The 25001-nt window shown below is 34.0% G+C and overlaps 1 protein-coding gene across 6 annotated transcripts in view; it reads left to right on the top strand.

The window, feature by feature from the left end:
• Dmd (dystrophin) overlaps positions 1 to 25001 on the top strand; it is a 2130457-nt gene that overhangs the window by 663580 nt on the left and 1441876 nt on the right. For all 6 annotated transcript variants that reach the window (XM_033760401.1, XM_033760400.1, XM_033760399.1 and 3 more), the window contains exon 13: positions 11860 to 11979. In XM_033760401.1, the coding sequence (XP_033616292.1) occupies positions 11860 to 11979 (120 nt within the window). The remainder of the gene's footprint in view (positions 1 to 11859; positions 11980 to 25001) is intronic.

Here is a 25001-nt window from a genome sequence, read left to right as displayed (position 1 = left end):
GAGGGCAGGGAGAAGGGGAAAAATGAGAACTAAGACCTGTCATGTAAAGGTAAAAGATCCCAATGATGAATGTAACTGTACTGTATACCTAAAATGTACCAAAAAACTCAATAAAGAAAAAAATTGTTAAATTATGCATAAGCATGGATAACAAAAGGAGATTAGGAAAAAGGTACTAGCTTGGCATTCTGATATTCAGGTTAGATAGACCATCCAGGTTCTTAACATATTGACAGTAACCTGAAGTATTTTGCATTTTTCTCTGGAAGATATAAAGTGAATGGAATGTAAAATATTTGACTAATATTGTCATACAATTTGAATAGATTGTCCATTACTTGGAAATATACCTTTTTGAGTATGCAATTGCTTTGGGGAAAATAATTTGCAACAGGAAAAGCAAAGAATTATATGCAAGTTGATTGTGAAACATTTTACATGCAGGAGTTATTCATATGAAACGTGTAACAAGAGTATAGGAATTGATGTGCCTGTTCAGTGAGATCACTTTCTACCTTTAACTGCTCAAATTTATTTTAGGATAGATTAGCTTTTCTAAAATTCAGATGAGAAAGATAAGTAGTCAAGAGAAAGCACAGCAATGTTTAATATAATTTGGTACTTGAAAGTAATTTTGGTGAGAAGAAAATTATTTAACATAAACAATTTAAAAAGGCATAGCCAATTACCAGATTTTGTCTTTACACGTTATGTACAACTATAAAAATAGCAGTTACCCATAAATATATGCAATTATATGTCAATTACAAATAAAATGAATTAATTTAAGTGTGAAACATATTTTCTTGAATGTACATTTAAAATATTTTTGTTAGACAGCTCATCCTTCATATAATGAAAAATAATTTCTTGAAGTAACTGAATTCAAACTAAAGCCTCACTTATATATTCATTGACTCACTTTATAACGTTTTTCCCTAAAAAAATGATAGACCAAGGAAAATTGCAAAATTTCTCCTTGAAACAAAATGCATCAATAATTTTGTAGTACCTAAAAAAGCAATTTTCTGTTGCTCGATCACCCCATTTCTAACCTAATACCATATGTACCTATGTTTAACTCTGTTAAACCAAAAATTCTTGTATATTTCCGTTTAATTTTCTTTAAAGATGATTAAGAAATGGCAAAACTAAAGAAAAATACAGGTTTGGCAGGGAGGAGTTGATTGAAATTCTGCTCAGATGACAGGGCCTATGCTCCCTTTCTCAAATGAAGCACGAGCTAAAAATGTGTGCAAATCTTGCAAGTACACTGTGAATATTTCAGATATGCTTCTGTTCATTCTGTGACATGATCTTTTGTTGTCTCCATTTCCACAGCATTTTATTATGGGGCAGGTTAGAAATCCAACCACTGAAATGTCATGGAGGCACTTTTGCGAAATCTACCAATTACTAAGTAAAGCAGTTGATCCTATATTGATGGTTACTGTTAAATCTAACCAATCCATTAACTCTAGGTGACTCAAAAGTTCAATTAGCTAAAAAAAAAAATGGAGTAAACCACTTAGAATTCATAGATATTGCTTTAAAGAGAGAATGTAGAGGTTTAGTTTTGATCTGAGATACTAAGGAGTGGTTCTGGGGAATGAGTACTTTGGGCCTCTTGCTCTTCTTTGAAGAATTATGTCAGAAATAATTGTGGCTGCACATTTATGTATTAAGAGAGATATTCTATTAGTGATGTTGGTAAGGGATTTCTCGGTGGAAGCAATATTGAGGAGTTAAAAGCATGTTCTGGAATTGAGTGTTAATTAATGGAAATGCAGTTTGCCATTTAGGAGGGGTTTTTAATCAAAAGGGAAATATTGTGGAATCTTCAATCTCATGACACTCAGACTGGGTCAAATGAAAATCTTGGTTTGCTGGCTAGGATTCCAATTCTTTTGAAAAATTTAGACTTTTGTCATAGACACGATGTCTCAGTGGCTTTATCGGCAAATTTTTTTTTTTTAAATTGACTTTCTCAGCAAATTTCTTTCCATAAAATTGTTACAATTGGTAGATATAAATGTAACACATATGCTGTGCTCAGATTTCAGTGAATATTCTACATTAAATCCTGATCAATACAAATAAAATGCTCTTCTTAAAGCTCAGTCATCTGTCCTTTCCTTGAAGCTTAGTTAAACTCAAATATTGAGGTTGCCAAGATTGTGAAATACTCTCAACCAGTGACCTTTAAAGTGATCGAGGTGTTCATGTAACAGGGAAGGTTTAGGTGTAATCTTGCCAAAAGATCTGACATTTCACTTCATTCCATTGCATTCTATTCCATATCACCGAACAAACACTCCTAAAGTACATGGTGCTGTGAAGAATATAGAGGCCAAATTTAGATGATATCTCCCTAAGAAGCTCACATTCCAGTACATCATGTAAAATAATAGAAAATAAGTGATCATTACACAAGGTGAAATACAGCATATGGGAATTTTCTTTTTTTTTCTTTTTTAATGCTGATTTGTTTTAGCTGACAAAATATTGTGGAAATGTAAATAACTTATCATTATTTACCTGTACTTATATATTGCAGTTATACTACACCAGCACTATGGCTAATGATAGAGGGTTAAAGCCTGGTCATGGGCAGTCTTATATACAAGATTTGGGCACTGGAAGTTGTTCTGTAGGTCATAGGAGATTGTCTTTGTGGAAAAAATTGAATTAAACAGAACTGCAATTTAGAAAAGTTTAGTTTTGGTGTTGAGGACTGAACTCAGGTCATTCACATTGAGCTACGTCCTCAGCCTTTCTCTCTCTCTCTCTCTTTTTTTTGTTTTGTTTTGTTTTGTTTTGTTTTGTACCAGGGATTGAACTCTGGTCCTTGCGCTTGCAAGGCAGGACACCAAAAGGCTAACCTCAGCCTTTTTTATTCATTTTTATTTTGAGACAGGACCTCACTATGTCACTAAGTTGACCAGGCTGGGCTCAAACTTGGAATCCTCCTACCTTCTTAGACTCCTAGAGTGCTGAGATTATAGGTGTGTGCCACCACGTTTGGCTATAAAAATTAATTTTAGGAAGATATATCATATAAAACATGTGAGAGGACAGAGAAGCAGGAATCTAGAGGAGAAGATAGAATATTGCAGAAAGTATACAATACACAATCTGAATGAAGGCAGTGTCGATGAAAATTTTGAACAAGTATAACAAGAATTTTGCAGCTCAACAATTGAGCAAACAGACATACAGAATGAGCAAGGGACTCAAAGGAATAGATTCTTAGTCTGGACAGTTGGTGGCTCAGAAATAAAATTAAGAAAATTGGTAATATCAGAGATGAATACAGTGTTTGGGAGGAGGATGAATGATTCAGATGAAACTCAAGAATGCCACAAGGTCAAATAGTGCCTTTAATTACTAGCAAGTTCTTGTCAACGTTAGTAAGATAAAATGACATGGCCTTAATTACTGCTATGGAGTTCCTTTTGCACCCATAGCTAATGAAATTTATACGCTTATGGAATTAAATGTAACAATATAGTCAAGAAAAACAATATGCCATACTATAGCCTCATAACCAGACATTACTTATGTTTCTCCAATATTCACAACACTTAACAAAAAATTGATCAATAATTTTTAGAACAGGTGCTTGAATAGTTCTAACTAATTCTGCTCAGTCTTCATTACTTTCTCTTTCTGACAGGAATATGAACATTTGACAACAATAAAGAGTTGTGTGTAGAGGCAAGAAAATAACTAAAATGTAAACACAGAACATATCGTTAAAGTAGCTTATATGGAGTTAATGTCTCTGAGACCCTCTATCTTTTACTTTCCTATATTCTTACCATACCTGTTTCATTCTGTTATTCAAATATGTTAATGGTTTTAAACTATTGACTATGACACTGTGTGGTAATAATACTTTTTTGACATAAATAAAGCTTAGCATCATATTTGTATAGTATATATAGTTGTACATGTGTGGTACAGTCGTATACTTTTTAAAGATCTATTAAATCATATAGTTTCTCATTCTATTAACAGCAGATAGCAAGAATGCATTTTCACATTTGATAATGCCAGTTTTTATTAAAATATTAATAAAATTACAAACTTGGATTCTTCTTTCTCCCATGTTATTTTAATGAGTAAAATGTTTATGACAGATTGCTAATTAGAATTTCCTGTTTATTGGTTTAATAACTGCTCAGAATATCATATTTGTTTGAAAGTTCATTAATACACATACTAAATTTATCCAGGTACAGGACTTCCTTGTCTTAGATGTATTAACTTTAGTTTTATACTTAATTGTTTTTGTACTACTTCCTTATTAGAAGCTTCTAATATCTAGGGTGGGATTATTTAAAAAGAAAAATAAAAGACCTTATTATACATTTCTTTCTTTTTCAGTGAGTCTCATGTAGTGTCTCCACTTTTCTGAACTATACAAATTACTTTTAATTCCTTTGACTAGGTAATGCAGCATTAATAATGTAAATGAATTACTTAACTCTAAAATATTTGAGGTTACATTTTAGGGAAACCTTTTTGCAAGAAAGCTGTACCAGATATGATAACATGAATTTTAAGGCATTTAATTCCCTTTCCGAAGATAAGCAAATACAAGACCATGAATCAATTTCGTATTAAGAATAAGGCTAAATGTGTCATCACGTCTCTGTTAAATAATATAAAGTAGTTCACTATTAAATACAATTGATTTATGTTTGAGGTTTCTGTTGTGAAAAAACATGGTCTCCGATAGGCCAACTAGTAGTTTTGTGATTTGGTGAAACTAATGATAATGTCTATTGCATAGCATTTTGCATTGCTACCAGTTAAATATCTAAATATTTTCTACAAAGAATCATAAAGCCAATCAGACTTGTACATGGTGCTTTACAGTTTCAGCATGCTAAAAATATTTAGTATTTAAGTGATATACTCAGCAATGTGTGGTGCTGCATTTCCATAGTCTCAGCACTCAGGAGGCTAAGGCAAGCAGTCACTGGGACTCTAAGGCCAGCCTGGGTTACGTAGTGAGTTAAAGACCTGCATGAACTGTATAGTGAGATCCTGTCTCAAAAAAACAAGACAAATTAAAAAGTAAAGAAAACAACAATAGTAAAATGAATGTATACTTGGTTCCTAAGGAAATTATGAATAAATACTGATGCTCAGAAGGATTTTTTCCATGGACCTAAGCATATGAATGAAATAAGGAAGTGGTGTCATACAGAGAAGAAAATAAGCATTTCTTCGCTACCTACTAACTCTAAACATAATCTAGCTGATTCTAATGTATGTAGTTTCTCACTTAACTCCAGCACTAAACCTGTCTTGGAGACATTTTATAGATGAATAAATGCATTCTGAGACACTAAAAATTGCCCAAAATAATTTCAGCCGTGATTCTTAGGCTTTTTTTTTTTTTTTTTTTTTTTTTTTTTTTTTTTTTTTTTTTTTTTTTTTGCTGTTCTGATTTTATCCTGAATCTGTTTTTATTACGTTGTCTATACTAGTATCCAATTCATGCTTTCCAGTGACCATCCACCTCAGTTTGCTCTATGGCTGAGACTACATATATGCACCACAACACCTAGATAGGTATCATTTTTAACCTTTACCTATCTGCCTTTGATCCAGACTCTCCCCCTTTCTGTTCTGAGATTCCAATGAGCCGTGACTCCAGCTGAGGTACTAGAGCTAAGAGTATGCAGAAAAGTAGAAAAGAGATGCGGAGGTATTGTGGTACTTGGTGTCTAGTACTGGGAATTTCTGGATGGACGAGCGAGAGCCTGAGTACCCAAAAGTGTAGGAACATGGAGTGAGCAGTGGTGGAAAAGAGCAGGCTGGAAATAGCTGTGCATGAAACACTCAGAAGAAAAAATGATTAAGGAATGATGTGTTCACATCTGCCCTGTATCTCTTTCTTTCAATGGACTGAGGAGGAACAGCAAGAAATTAGAGAAGAAAGTAAGGCTGTGATGTGAGCAGTGATACTGTCTCCTCAGGGGAATAATCAGTAGAACTTATAAGGATTTAAAATTAATTATATATTTTCCAGGCCTTAATTGTAGCTTCAGTCTCTCTTTTCCCAAAAGCACATTCCCTTTCAGTATTAGGTCTATCCCAGGATGGTGGCCAAATGCATTAGATAAGGATGAGTTAGGTGAATATTCGGTTCTTGTACTCTTGGTTAATTTCTTTAAAGTGAGTGCGCCTAAATATAATTTTATAAAGCTAATTGGATGTTAATGTTTGAGTTTATCCTCTGTACCAGGCAAAATGCTAAATACCTCTACCTTATTCATAAGAAACTTCAATACCCATGTCATAACCCCTCGATAATCTCAATTTTGCAAAGTAGAAAGCCAAAGTTGGTGTGGTTGGAAACTTTTTTAAGGTCACCTGACTGATACATCCAGAATTTGAACCTGGCCTTAAGATTTTACACCTTTGATTATTCTTATACTTCCTCTTTATAAACATGCCATTTTTTGTTCAGTCTACTTCATACTGTATATCTTTCCATTTATACTGTGAAATATTTATGGGCACATTATCTGCTGTGCTTTTAAAGCAGTTTTTCTAGTTTACTGAGCCTCCTTCTCACTATTGGAAAACTTTAAATGCTTTTACAGTCTTTCAGATTTCCTCATTTAAGTGGTCTCTCAGAACACCCAATCCCCTTTGGTAGCTTAGGATTTAGCAGAAACATGAAGATGTACTTCTAATACAAAGAAAAAAACAATGGTTTCTGATAGGAAAACTAATAAAACTGTGTAATCACATTTAAGTAAGTGGGTATCAAAATAAAAAGCTCTTCTTAGAGAACCTGTTGGGAAGTTCATTGAAAATATTTGACAAATTTACAACAATTAATATGCTATAAATAGATCCTCATGGGTGCTAGACAATACTGTGACCAACGGACTTAGCAAAGTGCATATTTGACTGAAAATAAAAAATGGAAGTCATTTTCATATCATTTCATAAAGGGCAACAGGGGATACAGAGTATAGTCCATTGTGAAGATGATAGGAAAAGGGGGAAAATAAAGTATAGGAAAGAAGAGGAAGAGTAGGATAAATTTCTTGCTTCACCATCACTTCATGAGGAATCCTAACACTAATTTGGATTATAAGCTTTTCTATAAAGAAATTCATGTTCAGATATATTCACCATTAATATCTTGGGGGTTTTTGAATTTCTGAGATAAGTTTTGTAAGTAATTACTTTCAAAGTTGTTAGACTAATCACTCTCCCGAGAAAGTCTTCTGATTTCAAATAGCCTTTGCAAATTTTGTGTTTGATAGAACTTTTGTTCTTAGTAATCTTTTCTCTGTGCATGTTTATTGAGGTAAGCTAAAACACTACTCACTACTTAAACTTCCTTATTGCAATTAAGCATCTTTCTCATTGTACATATTTTGAAATATTTTTGGAGACTAGTCTGACAGTCCATGTCGAACAAATGTTCTTGTTTCTTAGTCATTATTTCTTGATGTAGGAGGAGGAATGAAGTAAACTATATGGAAAGGTGGTCATTGCTTTTTTCTTAACCAGGTAGCTGAATGTATACTACGGGTAAAGGAAACATTGCAGATCTTTCCATAAAGCATACTAAAGACCCATTTTGTCTTGTTTTCTATTATATTTCCTATCTGTTACTTGTACTTCACCTCTGAACTGAAAATGCAAATTCCCCTATCCTTCTATACTTCCATGTTCTTTATTTTTAAAGTAGGATTTCACATGTGTGCTAAGAAAAAGTAAATGGCATATTTCTAGAGAAAACTCCAACTGACTTTTTCTAATGATAGTCGGAATCTCCTAATGAAAACCAACTTGAATGGGGTGAAAATTCAGTACTTTTGGTGGCATTTGAAGGAAGTAGGCGAAAAGTCAAATTGGAATCATGTACTAAGGGAGTAACTAATTTGGTCAGGTACTTTAACTAGAGAATTATTTGAGGAAGAAAAATTCACAGAGGTCTAACAAAATCCGAGTTTGTCAAATCTAAGCATTTTTAATGTTAAATTTCACTGTTGTCCTTTTCTCTTGTCATAAGGAAAAAGATTGTTATTTGACATTAGAGAACAAACATCGCTGACATTTGTATCTATCTAATAATGGTATAGAAATTTAATTAGGAGCATGACAGATTTTTTAAAATCTGGTGTTATAAAGGTATTGTGTTATAAAAGTTATGGCAAGAAATATAAAATCGCTAATATATGTACTTACATGTGTTTCTAAATTGTAAGCTTTCAATAAAGGAAAACATTTTAACAATTATATATTACAGTATTTTTATTTGAATATATTACATTCTGATAGACAAAACTTTAAAGTACTTCTCTGGGGATACATCTATATTTGGAAATAATCTGGTTCATATTTCAGGCTTAATTAGCAAATGACAGTAAATTTCCATCGTATAAAATCTAGTCGTGAGAAATTCAAATACAAAAGAAGTCAATATTTAACTAAACTTTTAATTAAAAATAGCTAACCAAACTTTAGTGGATTTAAAAGAAATTAGTATTCTTGAGAATCCATGATCCCAAGTAGGTAAGATAGGCATTCTTTATCCTAATGATAAAGATACCTAGGCTGGCAGATGGACTTAACATTTTAACATACATTTTTATACTTGACACGACTATTTTCAAGAATTACCTTTCAAAAACAGACCCTGAACATTGGACATTTTATAATCTTTGGTCTGCTGATGATATTGGAGAGATTAGCTAATGCTTTAATGTTCACAGGTGCATACTTTCGGAGTTGAAATCTAAGAAAATAGGAAATTTTGCAATAGTTGCTATCTTGTAGTTATTGATTGCATGTGGAAAGGTCTGTTTAATTTTTTATAATTTAATCTACAATTAGGAGAAAAAGAAGATGTAGAATTTTACAATCCATACATGAGAAAAGATGCTGAAATAATTTAGTATTCAAAAATGGTTTGCGCTGATGTACTCCAGTGCTAGGACTCCAGAAGAATTTGAGCCATATAGGGAGCCCGTTCTCTATTCCTCCATTTCTATTTCCTCATTACAAGTCCAAAAGTTTCTTGTATTTGATTTTAAAAATGGTCAACTCACGACTAACTTTAGTGACACTTTGTGTTAGAACTTCTGCAAAGCACAAAAGGTAAATACTTGATCAATATGACAAGAATATCATTTCAGATTTTAGAACAAATTGATATGCAAAGCAAAATCAGTCTAAAATAATTACCAGAAAATAATAAATAGTACACTTGATTACATATACTTTAGAAAGACTCAATCTGAGTTGGAAATGAGCATTTTATGAATCAAATACTAAAACATATTGAAAATAATTTACAAAATATGATAAGTATGGCATTTTTCCAGTAGTTTTAATATTTGTAATTATATATATTTTCAATATTGAGTGGTAGAAAAAAAATTAGTTCAGTTGAAGAAACTGATAACACAGTGGTCATTAAAATAGTATTTTAAACATTCTTGACATTTCTAACTGGTAATCTTAAAATGTTCCCAGTCCTAGCTTATGTAACTCAGAAAACACAGACTTCACATGATTGTCAAGGGCAACTCTAAATGTTAATGTTTCCATTTTTGGCAGAAAGAGTTATTAAGCAGGGTAAGCTCTGGAATGTCAAAGGCGTGATAGACAGTATAGACTCCTCACACAAAATAGATGCATAGTCATTTTGTCCTAAATTGCTTTACTTGAAAATATAGCATGAACATCTAGAGAGAGGATGTAAAAAGAAGAAATTTTTACAGTGCTTTAAAATATTGAGGCTTGAAAAATAAGCCGTATGATAAAAATGTTCGTGCATTTAAGATTGTGATTCAGCCATACTAATAAGTTCCCCCTACTACACCTGCTATACCGTTTGAAGAACTAAGAGCATAGGTGTAAGCACTGTTGTTTTGTAAGTAGAGAAAGCAGCAATCCCAGAAAATAATAGACCACCCATGTCCCATATCTGCTGCTTCTTTCTTATATTATTAAAAAGGTGTTCTAAGAAGCAAGTACAATTGTTATAAATTTTGAATACCTTTTCAGAGAAATCCCAATAATAATTACAGTGGCAGGGTAGGGTCTTGGATCTTCAAATCCTGGGCAGGATGTCTTGATTCTCTAGCAGACAATTCTTTTTAGTCCTCCTGTCTTTACTTTGTATTTATTCTTCAATTTACTCCCGTTTATCTTTGCCAAGAAATTCACACCATGCTTTTTTAAATGATTGCAAGTACTAATTTATAGTATTATTTGATTGAAGAAAAGAAAGACTTTTTCAGAGTCGTGTTTATAAGCTAGAAAGCTAGAAATTAAATTATTCTAGTTTTATCCCAGGGTTCAGTTAAGAAATAGTGTTAATTTTTGCCAAGGTTGGTGCACTTATAGTTATACCAAAAACCTTTCTATATTGCAACCTCTGTATAACGTATCTGGTCATAATATATCCAGTCAAGCATATCTGATCACAAATGATCATATTCATCTGTATATACCCTCACCACCCCTTCACACATGATACCACTGATTTTTTCATTGTCTGATTTTTATTTGTTTGGATTAGGTAGAGTGACCAATACAGAGAATATCTCTTTTCTAGTGGATCTTAGGTTCCAATAATGAGAAATAAAATAACGAATGACAAAACTAATGCAGAAAGTTTTGAGCAGTGACAATGTTAGGATTAAGAAAATGATAAAACTAGAAAATAACTAGGGGGAATTTATAGAAGACGGTGCTCATGGCAAATCTCCCTGGGAGGATGACATTTAACTTAAGATTTGAATTTTGAGGAGAGATCATTTAAAGGTCTGGAGAAAAAAACAGATCAGGCAGAGGGTATAGTTGGACTCATTTATGGAAGAGGAGAGGCAAACATATCTGAAAAATAGTATGAAAGGGCAAGGACATATGTAGTTAGATTGGTGAGGTAGGCAGGTGCTAGATAATGTAAATATTTCATGGAAAATTTGAAATTTGCTATTTAATGGGATGCTTTTCCATTGGTTTTTATACAGAAGCATAGCATCTGATTTATACTTAGAGTAGAAGACCAGCATACAAGGTAAAAGGCAGCACACAGTTTGGTAGAAGGATAGTGAGGAGAGGGTGGTGCATGGAACTTGGGGGAAGACTGTGTAAAGAATAAAGCAGTGGCCAAGTAGTCTAGTCATTAAAATGCCATGCAAAATGCTATCAAAAATAGGTATTGTATTTGGGAAGCTGAAAATGGATGGTTAACTTTGCAAGATTATTCTATAGAATAGGGGCAAAGTGAATAATAGCGTAGTTGCAAACTAAGCATAAAAAACAAAACCGTTTTTGGTGAAGGTAAATATATAGCATAAGAAAGTAGCAGGGAAGTTGTTGGGTCAAAACAGTTTTTCTGATTTCTGTGGTATTACAGAACTTAAATAAAGTAGAAAAGATTGAAGAGGACAGAAGTATGGGTAATTTATGGAAAAAAGTTATTGAAAAGGGGAGAAGTTGTGTGATAAGGAAGAAAAATGGCTAACTTTAACCGTCAGTCACTTTTTTTTTTTTTTTTTGTAACAGAGATCAAACTTGGGTCCTTGTACTCATGAGGCAGGTGGCAGAACCACCCAGCTGAATCCCCAGCCCTGTCACTTTGTCTATGCATGGTTTCTCTTTATACTTTCCAGTTTAATTGGCAATAGAAAATGCAAATTATGCTGAGTGCTGTTGTAGCAAATTTGCTTAAACCTTTTAGTTTAATGAGAAATTATCCCACATACAGCAGAACTAAAGTGCATACATTTGTGGTGAAATGATTGAAAATTACCATTTGGACTGTTACTTTAACTTTCTTTTTGAAAAACAATTATCTTTCAGGTGCTTCAAGAAGATCTGGAACAGGAACAAGTAAGGGTCAATTCTCTCACTCACATGGTGGTAGTTGTTGACGAATCTAGTGGAGATCATGCAACTGCTGCTCTGGAAGAACAACTTAAGGTCAGATTACTTTTTTAAATGAACTAAAAAGGTCCTTCAAAATAATCACAACTTGAAAATGTATCAAGACAATTTAGAATGTGATTGTTATAAATGTTTGAATGCAATGTATTGACAAAAATATTGCAATTATTTCACATGTGCACTTATTTTCTTTCCATTGAGTAACACTCTTTGCTCATACTGTTTCTTTGGCCTTTGGGGAAATACACCAAGGCAGATCCATTTTTTTTTTTAGTCTATTGGTACATTTTAGGTATGCAGTACAGTTACAATCATTATTGGGATCTTGTACCTTTGCATGACAGGTCTTGGTTCTCATTTTTTTCCCCTTTATTCCTGCCCTCCCTTTACCCACTCCTCCCCTCCGCGTTTACAAACACTTCATTTCCATTTTTTCATTCTCTCATATTTTTTTCTTTTCCCTTATTCCCTTTCCCCTACCCTTCCCACTTTCCCTATTCCTTTAGCCCCTTTCTTCCTATTTCACATTGTCAATGATATCATTAGGATCTTATGTGCCATTATAGTTTATTCACACCAGAAAAACTATTTGGTATTTTTTTATTATAGCTGAATTACATATATTAGAGAACTGGTCTAAAAATACTCTTTATGCCCTCTAAAAACAACAGTGTAAAAGAGGACAAGTTTTTTTTTAAAATAAAGGAACCACACTTGATTAAATGAAGAAAAATTAAATGCCTTTATTATATTTATTTGTGTAACCCTTCAGTTGTATCTAGATGCAAGCATAGGAAGATGTTTATGTTATGGAATTTAGTTTGAGTAGATATTTTGCCTTCCAAGTCCTGTCCCTTCTTAAGTTATAATGTTTGTGTTTTTGGAAACATAACTAGTGCATCTTAGGAAGAATAATGTGAATATTTTAATATGTCTTTTCTTCCAAAATGGGTATGATCAAGTGATACTCTGAAAAAACTCACAAATTGTATTATGTATATCGAAATAGGAACAGTAAGGAAAATTTAATAATACATTTTGAATGCATATATATATATATATACAATTATATATTACCATTATAGATTGTTTTTGAGCCATCCACTGTGCCCACCAAATGCCTACTTTTCCTTTGTGACAGAGATGAGCCAAAAGTCTGAATTGTCAAAGTATCTAATCAGTGTAGGTTTAAATGTCTTTATCAGCCCAAAGTAGTTCTAAACATAGTTTCTCCTAGCTAACCTGTCACATGGTTTCTTAAGACCTTATCTCTGTTTTCTTCTGTTTTTATGTGAAATGCTTTTTCTTTTCTGCCAGGAAGTATTATTTCTACAGATTACTGCTTTAAACTACCAGTCTCCAACAATGATATCTCAATCCCCATTATTAAATGACAAAAAGGAAGCTCTTCTGCTGGGTTGGTCGTTGCTACAAACAAGCATTTAATATGTACTGGAAATTAATTTTAATAAATATTCAATGAAATTGTGGAGATCCAAAATGCTTATGATATCTATTATAATGCCATCAAATATTTTATCATTTATATTTTATATACACACATGGACAATCCGACCAACTAATGTACTGCATTTTAAGGAAATCCAAGGTTCTGACCTAACAGCAGTATATAATTATAAGAAGACAGAAATCTGTTACTTGATGTTTCCTTGAAAGCTACAGAGAAGATGAAAGAAAGCAGTAGAACAGGGATTGCTGGGAGTGGCAACTGACTTTAAAATATAATAGGGTGGAACATTTTCTCCTAGAATATTTCTATTCAAATAAATGGGAAGCAGTCCCGGGAAAATACCCCATTTAACATTGGCTGGTCCAGCACAACTACCTTTACAGTATAAGTATTCCCAAGTAATATCTATAGGAATGAGGCATCTTGAAAAACAGTTCATAGAACTCATAATTAGTCATTCTCCTACTTGCTTTTTTTAAATCTAATTTGCTACCTATATTTCTTTAGTTCAATGTTATCTACCAAAGGAGCTGTGCATGTATTAATTATGCCTAATTCACATAAGTCAATGTGCACTGCCCATGGTTACCTTCTTTTGGATGAGTGCGGGTGACTGCCTCCCAGCCTCCCCTTTGAAATTTTTTTCCCATTTGATTCCCTCATTTTGCATAGATATTTACTGGCACCTGACTTTTAAATACACTGGACTAGTGTCTAAAAGGAAGAGTTAGGGGTAATTAAGTAGAGAGAAAGCTCTGGTAACTTTTTTCCTATCGAATCCTTTTCCTCAGTTCCAAAGGAATCCATATTTGAATTGCATACCTATATCACCAACAGTGGGAATTGCCCTGGAATGCTCTGTTCATGTTTGCCTTTGAAAGAAAAATAATTATTTCTCAGGTTCTTTCCAAGAAATATAATCTGGTCTCATAAGACGTATATTGGAAGAACTCTTTTTAATAACACATGGCCGGGGATTTAGCTCAGTGGTTCCATATCCTGCCTTGCAAGCACAGGGACTCGAGTTCGATCCCCGATACCAAAAATGAAATAAAATTTTTAAAAATTAACACAAATACCATGGGCAAATCTTAAGAATTCCATATTTGTTTTAGAATCTGTGGGTTATGTGCCATACTGGGTGCAGAGAGTTTGGGAGAAGTAATTGGAAGAATTATAAGAAAAATACATATGTGGAACCCATATCAAAAAACAGCTTTTAGTAGGGCAAGTTCTGGTCATCTGTATCTTCTACTTTAAAACCTGTCAGCTTCAAATACTTCTCTAACACCTTCTCTTTTTATTCTATGGCCTCCCAGGCCACTACAATGCCTTGATCTCTTTTGTTCCATCCTGTTGTAATGCTATCTAGAGGCTCAAAAAAGCTAACCAGTTCTTTTTAGTAAAGAGACAAAACTAGGTGAAACTAGGAGAAGAAATCCTCCATTTAGTGTAATTTTTTTTCCTCACAGGGAGCATAGAATTACCATATCCGCCTTTTAATTTGTTTTTTAAATTTGTGAGACAGATTCTTGCTAAATTCCCCAAGCTAGCTTCAAACTTGAATTCTTCTTGCTTCATTCTTCCAAGTAACTGGGACACATTACTAACATCTCAGTATAAAACCAAAAATTCTTCCTATAGAATCTTTATATGTCTTGATTTAGTTCTCTGAATTGTATTTTTTTATTAATTAATTTTATTGGTACATTTAAGATATACAATGTAGTGACATTCATCATTGCAAATTTGCACCTTTATATAAACCATCTTGGTTCTTATTATTTCCCCATTCCCTGCCCGCCCTTCAACCCCTCTACCCCTCCCTATCTACAAAGACTTTGTTTCCATTTTTTTCTGTTTCTCATATTAATTCCATTCCCATCTTTCTTTTCCCCACCCCTCCCATTTCCCCTCCCACTTTGCACCTTTTCTTCCTATTTAAAATTATGTATTATAGCTTTTAGTCCTTACTTACGCTTAAAATTTGGAAACAGCCCAATTGCCCATCAATAGGAGACTGGATAAAGAAAAAATTTTTAAATATAAAATGGAGTGCTACTCAGTCATAAAGAATGAGAAGCTAGAGACATTTATAGCTAAATTTTTACATATTGAGGCAATGCTCTTAAGTGAAATAAATAGGACACATATGTGTAAATAATGAATAGTTTCCGTAGTCTGAGAAACAAAGTATAAATAAGGACTAAAATAGTATAACAGATACTCTGAACTATACTATTATGGCATTATGCTATTTCTCCAGCTTTAAAAGTTTAGAAGTCTTTTTAAAAGATGTGAAGAATAAGGTCCAAATATATGCTTATGGATTCTAAAATATGCAAAGCTCATAAAGGATAGTCTGAAAAGTATAGTCTATTAAAAGTTACTTCATTGCTCTCAGAACTTCTCCCTGAAATGTCTGCATAGCTCAGAGTTTTGTCTTTAACTTTAGAGGTTTCTGGGATGTCAATGTGTAAAAGCCTGATCTATAAACAATGATGCTAGTAAACTAGTTTTGAGAAATCTCTCAGATAAATAACTGGGGTTGGTAACTTATATACAGTCTTCAGTCCTGGAGATTAGTGTATCAATTTCTATGCATTCTAAATCCTATTTTTTTCATTTTTAAAGCAAATGCTTGTTAAATTCTTATATTCACTAGTAAAACAGTGAAAAAAGAATGTTACTATGATCCCTCGTTGGAATGAGTAAAAGTGAGAGCCTAATACCTTCTTTAAAACCTCAGAAAAGCAATAGCCATTTCACAGTGTACTCGTTTGAAAGCAAATGCTAACTCCTCATCATTCATGGTCACCACGGTAGGCAGTGTAGGCAATGTTAGGCTACCTTTGTACTTTGCATCAGGTAAATAGGCATCAGGAAAATATTTACAAAAATGAGTGAATATTTTACAATGGACTCATATTTCTGAAGGAAAGGAATAAGATTTGTGATAACACACTAATCTGACATAGGATGAATTTTTAATACATGGTATGATTTCTTAGGAAAATAGCATTTAAACTAGGTTATTTAAAATATGTTGACAGAAAAAGGATAAAGGGTATGATAAATATTGGGGGAGGCAGATAGAGCTCCTCAGAGGAAAAGGTGGATAAGGTGAGGATGATATCTTCAAGAAACTGAATGTGGGCAAATTGGATTGCAGGTGTTGGATTCAGAAGTCTTATACCGGGGTATATCTGATAGGTAGAGACTTACTTATGAAATAGAATTAGTGTATGATATGAAACACCACCATAATGTATGCAGTAGGCAGATGTATTGAGCATCAGGTTTCTAACAAGATAGCCACTAGGACTACAATATTAAGGGGGGCAGAGGAAGCAATTTTGGTGTCTGCCTTCCTGGACTTGCATTAATCAAATTTAATTAAATGTAAAATTATAGTCAGTGAGTTCAACATGACAGAAATGTGCACTGCTAGATTCCCTGTCATGCTCTAGAAGGTCAGGAATGGCCTCCATCATGACTTTAAGGTATGAGTGAGAGATTTAAGAGAAGTAAACTGGAAAACACTAGAGAACTGGCAATATTCTGAGTGGAATAGCATTCATTCAACAAATATATACTAAGTAACTTCTAGATGCCAGCCAAAATTACAGGGCTTAAGGTTGTGAACAAAATATAAATGATTCCTGTATGGAGCTTATATTCCAAGAAAATGTAATAAGCAAGTATTACACCATGCACTTTAGTCACTTTCCTGTCACTGTAATAATATCCCTGGAAGCTACAAATTAAAGGAGAAGTTTATTTGTCTCACGTTTCCAGTGGACTCAGTTCATGTTTGGTTGGCTTTGAGGTGAAAGCAGTATGATGGAAGGGCACAGCACAGGAAGAATAGTCAAGCCATGGTAGCCAGGAAGCAGAGACAGATGGGCAACCAGAGAAGGAAATTTTGTGCTCCAGGGGACACTTCAAGTGACACACTTATTCTGTCCATGTACTGCCTTCTAACAGCACATGTAACTGATGATTATAGCATCCCAGTCATCCAGTCACTCCCCAAAAGCTCCACTTTTAAACACATGAGACTTCTAGGGGACATTCTTTATATAAATTTTAACATTCTGACCATGACTCCTTAAAGACTAATGTCCATCTCATTCTGTGAAATGTATTGTGTCCATCTTTAAGAGTTGCCAAACCCTTAAACTGTTTCAGCAGTGCTGAAAAGTCCAAGTCCAGAGACTCCTCTGAGTCTCAAGGCAAATTTCTAGCTGTAAGGCCCTGTGTAAACAAAAATTGAAATACTTCTAAAATACAAAGGCATAAAAGAGGGCCGGGGATTTAGCTCAGCGGTTCGGTGGCCTGCCTTGCAATCGCAAGGACCCGAGTTCAATCCCTGGTGCCCTCCCCCCCAAAAAAACAAAGGCATAAATGAGAGAAATAGGTAAATAAAAAGGAAGCTGACCAAAACAAGACCAAAGTAGGATAAACGTTGTCTTTAGCTCCAGGTTCAGCATCCGCGATAGTTTGTGGATAGTTGTGAACTCTAAATCTCTTGATCAGGAGCCCCTGTTGTCTTTCTGGTTGTAGTTCACATGACTTTTGTCTTGGTCTGGCTCTGCTCACCTTTTGTGGCTTTTCTCAACAGAAGATCCATGTTCCTGTCATCTTCAACTTCCTGGGCCTGCACTGAACCTTTAGCTTCATTCTCGCAGCTTCACACATTACCCTCACAGTGGCACATAGCTTGGCTCCCAGGCCTTCCTTTGAAATCTGGGTGGAAGCCTTCATACCCCACAGCTCTTTAATTCTACATGCCTGAAAACTAGCACCACACAGATGATGCCAGGTTCTGCTATCAGGTCGAGGAGTAGCCTTTGCCCCTCTGCTCCAATGGCTTCAGAGGCCACTGATGGCATGGATGGCTGAACTCAAGTTTATACTTCCTTAGGTATCTTGGAATGAGCAGAGGACCATGGGGCTCTCTTCTCCAAGTATTTCAAAGGAATTTACCCTTTTACACCCTTGAACCTGTGATAGGTGGGATTGGACACTTTCCAGAGATTCCTTCAAGGTATTTTTTCTTTTGTCCCAATGCAAAGTAATTGGCTTCTTTTTCTATTGCTAAACTCATCAACCATACCTACCTTTGTCCCAGTTTTACAGGTGGTTTATATTTGGCCCAGATTAAGCTTTTCAAAATTTTTGGCTTTGACTTTTGCTACCAATTCCTCACCAAATCTAGCTAAAAGCCGCCAACAGTGCCCATGCCACAGCCTGAAAGTTGGGCTGCCTTGAAACTTGTTCCAGATCCATTCATCCACTGTCCATAATCTACAATCACAGGACATGGGCAAAATGTAGACAAGTTCCTTGCCAGAATTTAATACACATGGTTTCTAGTCCAGTTTCCAACAGAATCTTTATTCCTAACTGAAACCTCATGAGCTTAACCTTTGTTTCACCACCTGAACTTCTGAGCTCTGATTAGAATCCCCCATCAAGTTCTGTTTATAGCATTCTAGAATTTTTTTTAGCCCATCACTCTGAGCCTCTCCTGTATACCAGCTCCAAATGTTTCTAAATTACCTGGTCAAGTAGTCATACCAATGAGCCCACTACTCTAGTGCAAAGTATTTGTATTAGTCACTTTTTCATCACTAGGATAAAATACCTGATACCCATAATTTAAAGAAGGAGAAGTTAGTTTGTCTCCTGGTTTCAAGTAGGTTCAATTCATGTTTTGCTGGCTTTAAATTAAAAACACTGCAGTGGAAGGATATGCCAGAGGAAAGCTGCTCAACCTATGGCAGCCAAGAAGCAAATAAAGATGAGGAAAATAGCCAGGGGATAGCACATCCCAAGTCATGCACTTTATAGAGGCTACACTTTATATATAGAGGCTCACATGTAGCTATGAACTTTTCAATAGATCACTCCACTGATAAATATAGCATCCCTATGATATAACCTTCCAAAAGTCCTGCTTGTAAACACATGAGACTTTTGGCTGATATTGTAGACATAAACCATAAAACCATGGGGAAACAGCTGAGTGTTTAAAAGGCAAAGTTTCAAAACCCCACGTTTTACAGATTTTAATTGGCCTCAATTGTGTTACAAGTATTTAGCAGTAATCTTGACCAAAAGTATGTAGAATGCTCTACTCCCCTGGATGGAAACATTATATTTACCTGCAGAGAAAGCAATGCCACAATGGAAGTGTGATGTAGAGTCAACCTGATTACAACTCTTATAGATATTATTTGAACATGATATGACCAGTTGGATGCTTTTTATTGGCAGAGACTCAGCTGCTACAGTCTGTTTGAACACCTTGTTAGATTACAGGTCACTAGGTTCTGAGCAAACTTTGAGCCAAATTTTAAATGTGTGTAGACATAACTTTAAGGCAAAATTAATTCAAATGAACAGAGTTACATAAAAAATGAAAAGGGAAGAAGCAGTTTTAAACTATGATGTTCAAGGGTAGTTTCATGGAAAAGATGGTATTTAAGAAAAATCTAAAATTATGTAAGATAACTTTATTGAAGATATATAGGTCCTGTGCTACATTTTCTATATGAACAAATTTTAATAATTATGAACAGAGGATAAAGAAAGCATGTTGTTCTAAGGAGATAGTTGTTTCTAAGAAAGAACTAGAAATATGAATAAGCCTGCAACTTGTAAAAGATACACTAATTAAAATACTTGTATAGAAAAGACAGATCATTAAAACTATTTTTAGATATGTGTTTTTCTTTATAAGTTAAAACTTGAGTGATCACCTATATTTATTAAAGGTCTCTCCAGCCATAAATCCAGAAGTTTGTCCTACAAAAAAGCATTGAAGTTACTGTGTTAAATGACTAATCTTATAGTTACTATCTTCCATTTTGGAGAATTAGAGATGAAAAAGAATGGACAGAGACAAATAATTATATTTTTAAAAAAGCACAAGCTGGAAAACAAATTTTTTGAAGAAATTATCAAACATAAGTCCCTGTAAAATGTACAGATTCTCATTTATCTCATGGAGTTAATAATCATGTTGAAAAAGAATAATTTTTGCAGAAAAGTCTCTAAGAACTAAGACATGCTTGATGACATCAATATAGTATATGAAAACCGATTCTGTATCAAATAACATTAAATAGTTTATACAAATATATTTTAGTATTAAGATGAATTTCTTGGTGGATATGTTAAATTAACTGATTCAGTGGAAGAGAATGTATTTAGTGTATTTTGATTTCCCTGAAGTATTGTGCACAGCCTCTTATGGTATGTTTATGGATAAAGCAAATCTCTTATTCCTAAGAGGATAGATGGAGAATGTGTTTTTAATATATTCATTCCTTGTATTTGATTTCTGTGCTAGATAAGTGGAATATATATTATGGCTTTCCTTTGCTTAAACAGCATTATCATAAAATGTGAGGAAAAGATGTTATTTGAAGTTTTTATTGAGTACTGTATAATGTTTTTTTCCTGTAAAAGTTTTTATTGAAGGGTTCCCTTTTCTACATTACATTAGCAAATATATAATAGTGTCCTGCAGAGTTACAATGTCATATCACATCCTTTTCTTTTATGGTGTAAATCAGAAAAGTTATGTTTATTTCTGAAATAATACCACTTAAAAAATCAACCTCTTTAAATCAGTTAAATTAGTTTGATATCAGCACACTCTGGCTTCCCATCCTTTCATGTAAGTGTAAATGTGTATTTATTTAAGAGTATATAAATATGTTTAAATGCATGTATGCATAGACAATCAGCTGGTTATATCTGTGAGCTCCACATCAATACATTCAAATATATTCGAGAAAAAAACTAGCATCTGTATTGAAAATAAACAAATCTTTTTCTTATCATTTGTATTCATGATAAAAATATAACAATTTTTTGCATTATATTATGTACTATACGTAGTCCATGGCTGTGACGTTGAAATTTTGAGAAGAGCGCCCAAACTGCAACCTTAAAACCACTTATTACAAAGTGCCAACTGTGCAATTAAAGCTGAATACTGAAGTTTTAGTTTAGAAAAAACAAACCATACATTAACATCTTTTGTTGTGAAAGAAAAGCAAATAACATGTCTGTCATAGGTTCACCACAACTGACCTATAGTATATTTAAAGTGTACATAAGTATATGTATAAATTCTATACAAATAACTTGCTTTTTTATATAAGGAGATTAAACATCCTTTGATTTTTGTATCTTCAGGGGTCTTGGACTCTACCACGCACAGAAGTACAACAGTATATGAATGTATGTGTGTATTTATACATATGTCTTTTCTCTGTATATGTATTTATGCATGACTACACACACATGCACATATATATGGGAGAGAACACGATTACAGGTATGCTTATTTGTGCACGAGTGTGATATTAAACCAAGCAAGAAGATACAGATTTCTAGTAAATGAATTCAATATTTGACAATCATATGATGCCTACATTATAAGATCTAATAATTGGGTTTTGTGTTGCTTTGAATGAGCTTTATTTAAGGCACAATATTTTGGCTGAATTTTCTAAGATGAGGAAGCATCCTTTGAAGAATCTTTGTAGAAACAGGAATTGTTTCATCTGAAAAACCTGATCAGAAAGAAGTGTTATGTAAATAGTATGGCAAAAAGAATAGCTTTTCTCTGTATTTCTTTAGAAGATTGCATTATCAAAGTAGGTAGAAGTCGATAACTCCAACATTCTTCTGCCAAGATCTCTCATAAATCCATGTTTCATTCCTATTCTTTTCTGGATACCCCCTTTAAAGTCCAAGAAGCTTTTCACATTCAATAAGGTGAAACTGAACTCGTTGTGTCCTATTTCCTTCTAATCCTGCTTCCTTGATAGAATTGTTCCTTTTTTGTTACTGTACCAGTGTTCAGCATAACATCTCTACTGGAAACCTGGAGTGCTCCCAGACTCATCCCTGTCCTTGTCCTTATGAGCCCTGTGCACATAAGTTCACATTATTGCTGAATTGTATGTCACTTTCATTGCTTGATCTTTGTGCCCATCATGACTTCTCGATGTAAAACCTGTATCAAAATTCTCTGGGAAGTCTACCCTCCATTCTTGTCCCCTTCCATACAATTTCCACATGAGAGCCAATGTGGATTCTCAAGAGTGCATGCAATAGTTTCTCCACTGCTTAAAATCAGTTACTTTTCATCCCATACAGAGTCAGATCACTTTGGACTACGGAATCTTTTATGTCCTGAATCCTCCTAGTCTCTAGGTTTGTCTCTTATTAGTTCCCTTGTGTTTTTCAAACTGTATTCTACTCATACAAGCTATTTCTGATAGCCTATATGTCCCCACATCTTCATAATACTATGTCTATTCATCAGAATACTCTTCCTTGCAATGCCTACTTAAAAAACTCCTCCAGGATATGAAAAAACCCAGTTTACTTGTTCCTCCAGAAAGACAGCCATTCTACTTTATACTGACCACTCTCTTTTTACAGCTCTCTTTCTGCCCTAAGTATGACTATGTTAGCACTTCCCATCTACATTTCTAGTTATTCATATGGTTTCCACTTTTACTAGAATCTATACTGCATCAGGTTGATGTTGCACATTCTTGAATGCAGAGTCAGATCGAGGTGATCAGTGATGCTGTTTTGACAGCTGAATGAAATTTCAAGAAAGAAATTTAGACTTAACAAAAGGAAGAAGTTTTTATTGCAACACAGTTAAGAATAGAAGCTCTCAAATAGATTTCCCCTGATCTATCCTTTATCCACAATATAACTTTGAATGAGTAACTTATCCATTCTTAACTAGCCTTCCCAATTTTAATATGAAAATTGTAAAAGGAGCTATAGTATAGGTAGCAATACAAAGTAGAGAAAGTAAAGCACTTACAAGAATATGTGACATGTAGAAATAAAATATTACAGTATTGACTGATAATACTAATTGTTCAAATTTATGAGGTAGAGCATAATATGCTGCATGTATACACTGTTTAATGATTGTCTTAATTACTTTTCTCCTTGTTGAGAGAAAATACCCAATTCCTAAAGTTAAAGATAAAAAGATTTATATGCAGAGGTTTCAGTTCATAGCTGGCTGACTCCAAGATAAGGTGGCATGGCTGAGAGGCACTGCAGAACAGGCAGACAGAAGGACACAAGCAGCAAGCAGCAATAGGTGAGCAACAAGCAGCGACCCTCTTTTGGTCTTTCATATCTTATCCAGGCTACCCACCGTAAGAGCAGGCAGCACTAGCACCCATAATCCTAGCAGCGTATTTTGAATCAAGCCTGACATTACATCCTTGATCCAACATTACACAGCCTAGCTCCGAAATGACCACCTATGACCACATGAGTCTTTAATGGAATATCTGGACACAAGACACAACAATGACCAAATCAGGAGGATTGCCCTTTCCCTCTCCCTAAACGTTCTTCATTTCTTTACACGGAGAAGCTATCCTCTCTATTACTTCTTTTTTTAAAACTTGTGATGGTATTTTTAAAACCTTAATTTCCCCAGTTTCTCTTCATTGCCAATTAAAATATATATTGAATGTCTCTTAAATCTCTAATATTAGTTTTGTATACAGGGAAAGAAATCCAGCTAAATTTTTGGTATCATACAGATAAAAGGTACAGTGCTAAGTCTTTGATAGAACTACCCCAGTTAAATTGCTTGTATTTCCTGTGAGGGAAGTATTGTTGTATCTATTCTATTTTTAAATGTTTTATTGGTAAATATTTGCAATACATATTAACTACATTCATCATAGGGAATTGCTGCTTATACATATTACACATCGATCCTTTTTAATTTATAAAGTATAAACTGCTATGAACTATAGTCACCCTACTATGCTGCAGAACATTCAAGCTTATTGCTCTTGTCCTATGTCACTCCGTATTCAAGATCTCATTATCTCCCCCACCCTTTACCCTACCTACATTCTAGTGACTAGAGTTCTATTTTATAATTTTAGTGAATTAACTTTTATAGTTGTTACACAAGAGTGATAATATGTAGTGATTTTTATGCACCTGCTTATTTCATTTATATTATTGTTATTATACTAGTGCATTCTTTTAGTAGAATAGGAGTTTTGCAAGAAGCAAGCAAGCTATTATTCATTGACAAGTTATTGAAAATCAGAATTTCATATGTTCAAGTAGGTTTTAGAAGAGATTGCGTGCTGAATAATAAGCTAGAGTGCTGACCTCTGAAGTCCTTTCTAACACTAAATTATACATGGGTGGAGTGCAAAAAACTAAAAGGAAAGTATGACCAAATGTATCAAGTACAATTATAATTTTGCCTGAATTTGGTGATAATCTCAATTTTTTTTTAATTTAAATTTTATTGAGTTTATTGGTACATTTTAGGGATACAGTACAGTTACATTCATTGTTGGGATCATGTACCTTTACATGGCAAGTCTTGATTCTCATTTTTTCCCCTTACCTCTGCCCTCCCTTCACCCCCTCCTCCCCTCCCCATCTACAAACACTTTATTTTCCTCTTTTCATTCTCTCACATTTATTTCTTTTCCCTTTTTGTTCTTCCCCTACGCATCACACCTTCCCTACACCTTTAGCTCCTTTC

This window comes from Fukomys damarensis, unplaced genomic scaffold, assembly GCF_012274545.1.
Source record: "Fukomys damarensis isolate Sample0158 unplaced genomic scaffold, DMR_v1.0_HiC HiC_scaffold_39, whole genome shotgun sequence".
In the NCBI taxonomy this organism is placed as follows: Eukaryota; Metazoa; Chordata; class Mammalia; order Rodentia; family Bathyergidae; genus Fukomys; species Fukomys damarensis.
The sequence above is the reverse complement of the archived record's forward strand: the minus strand, read 5'-3'. Positions and strand labels throughout refer to the sequence as shown.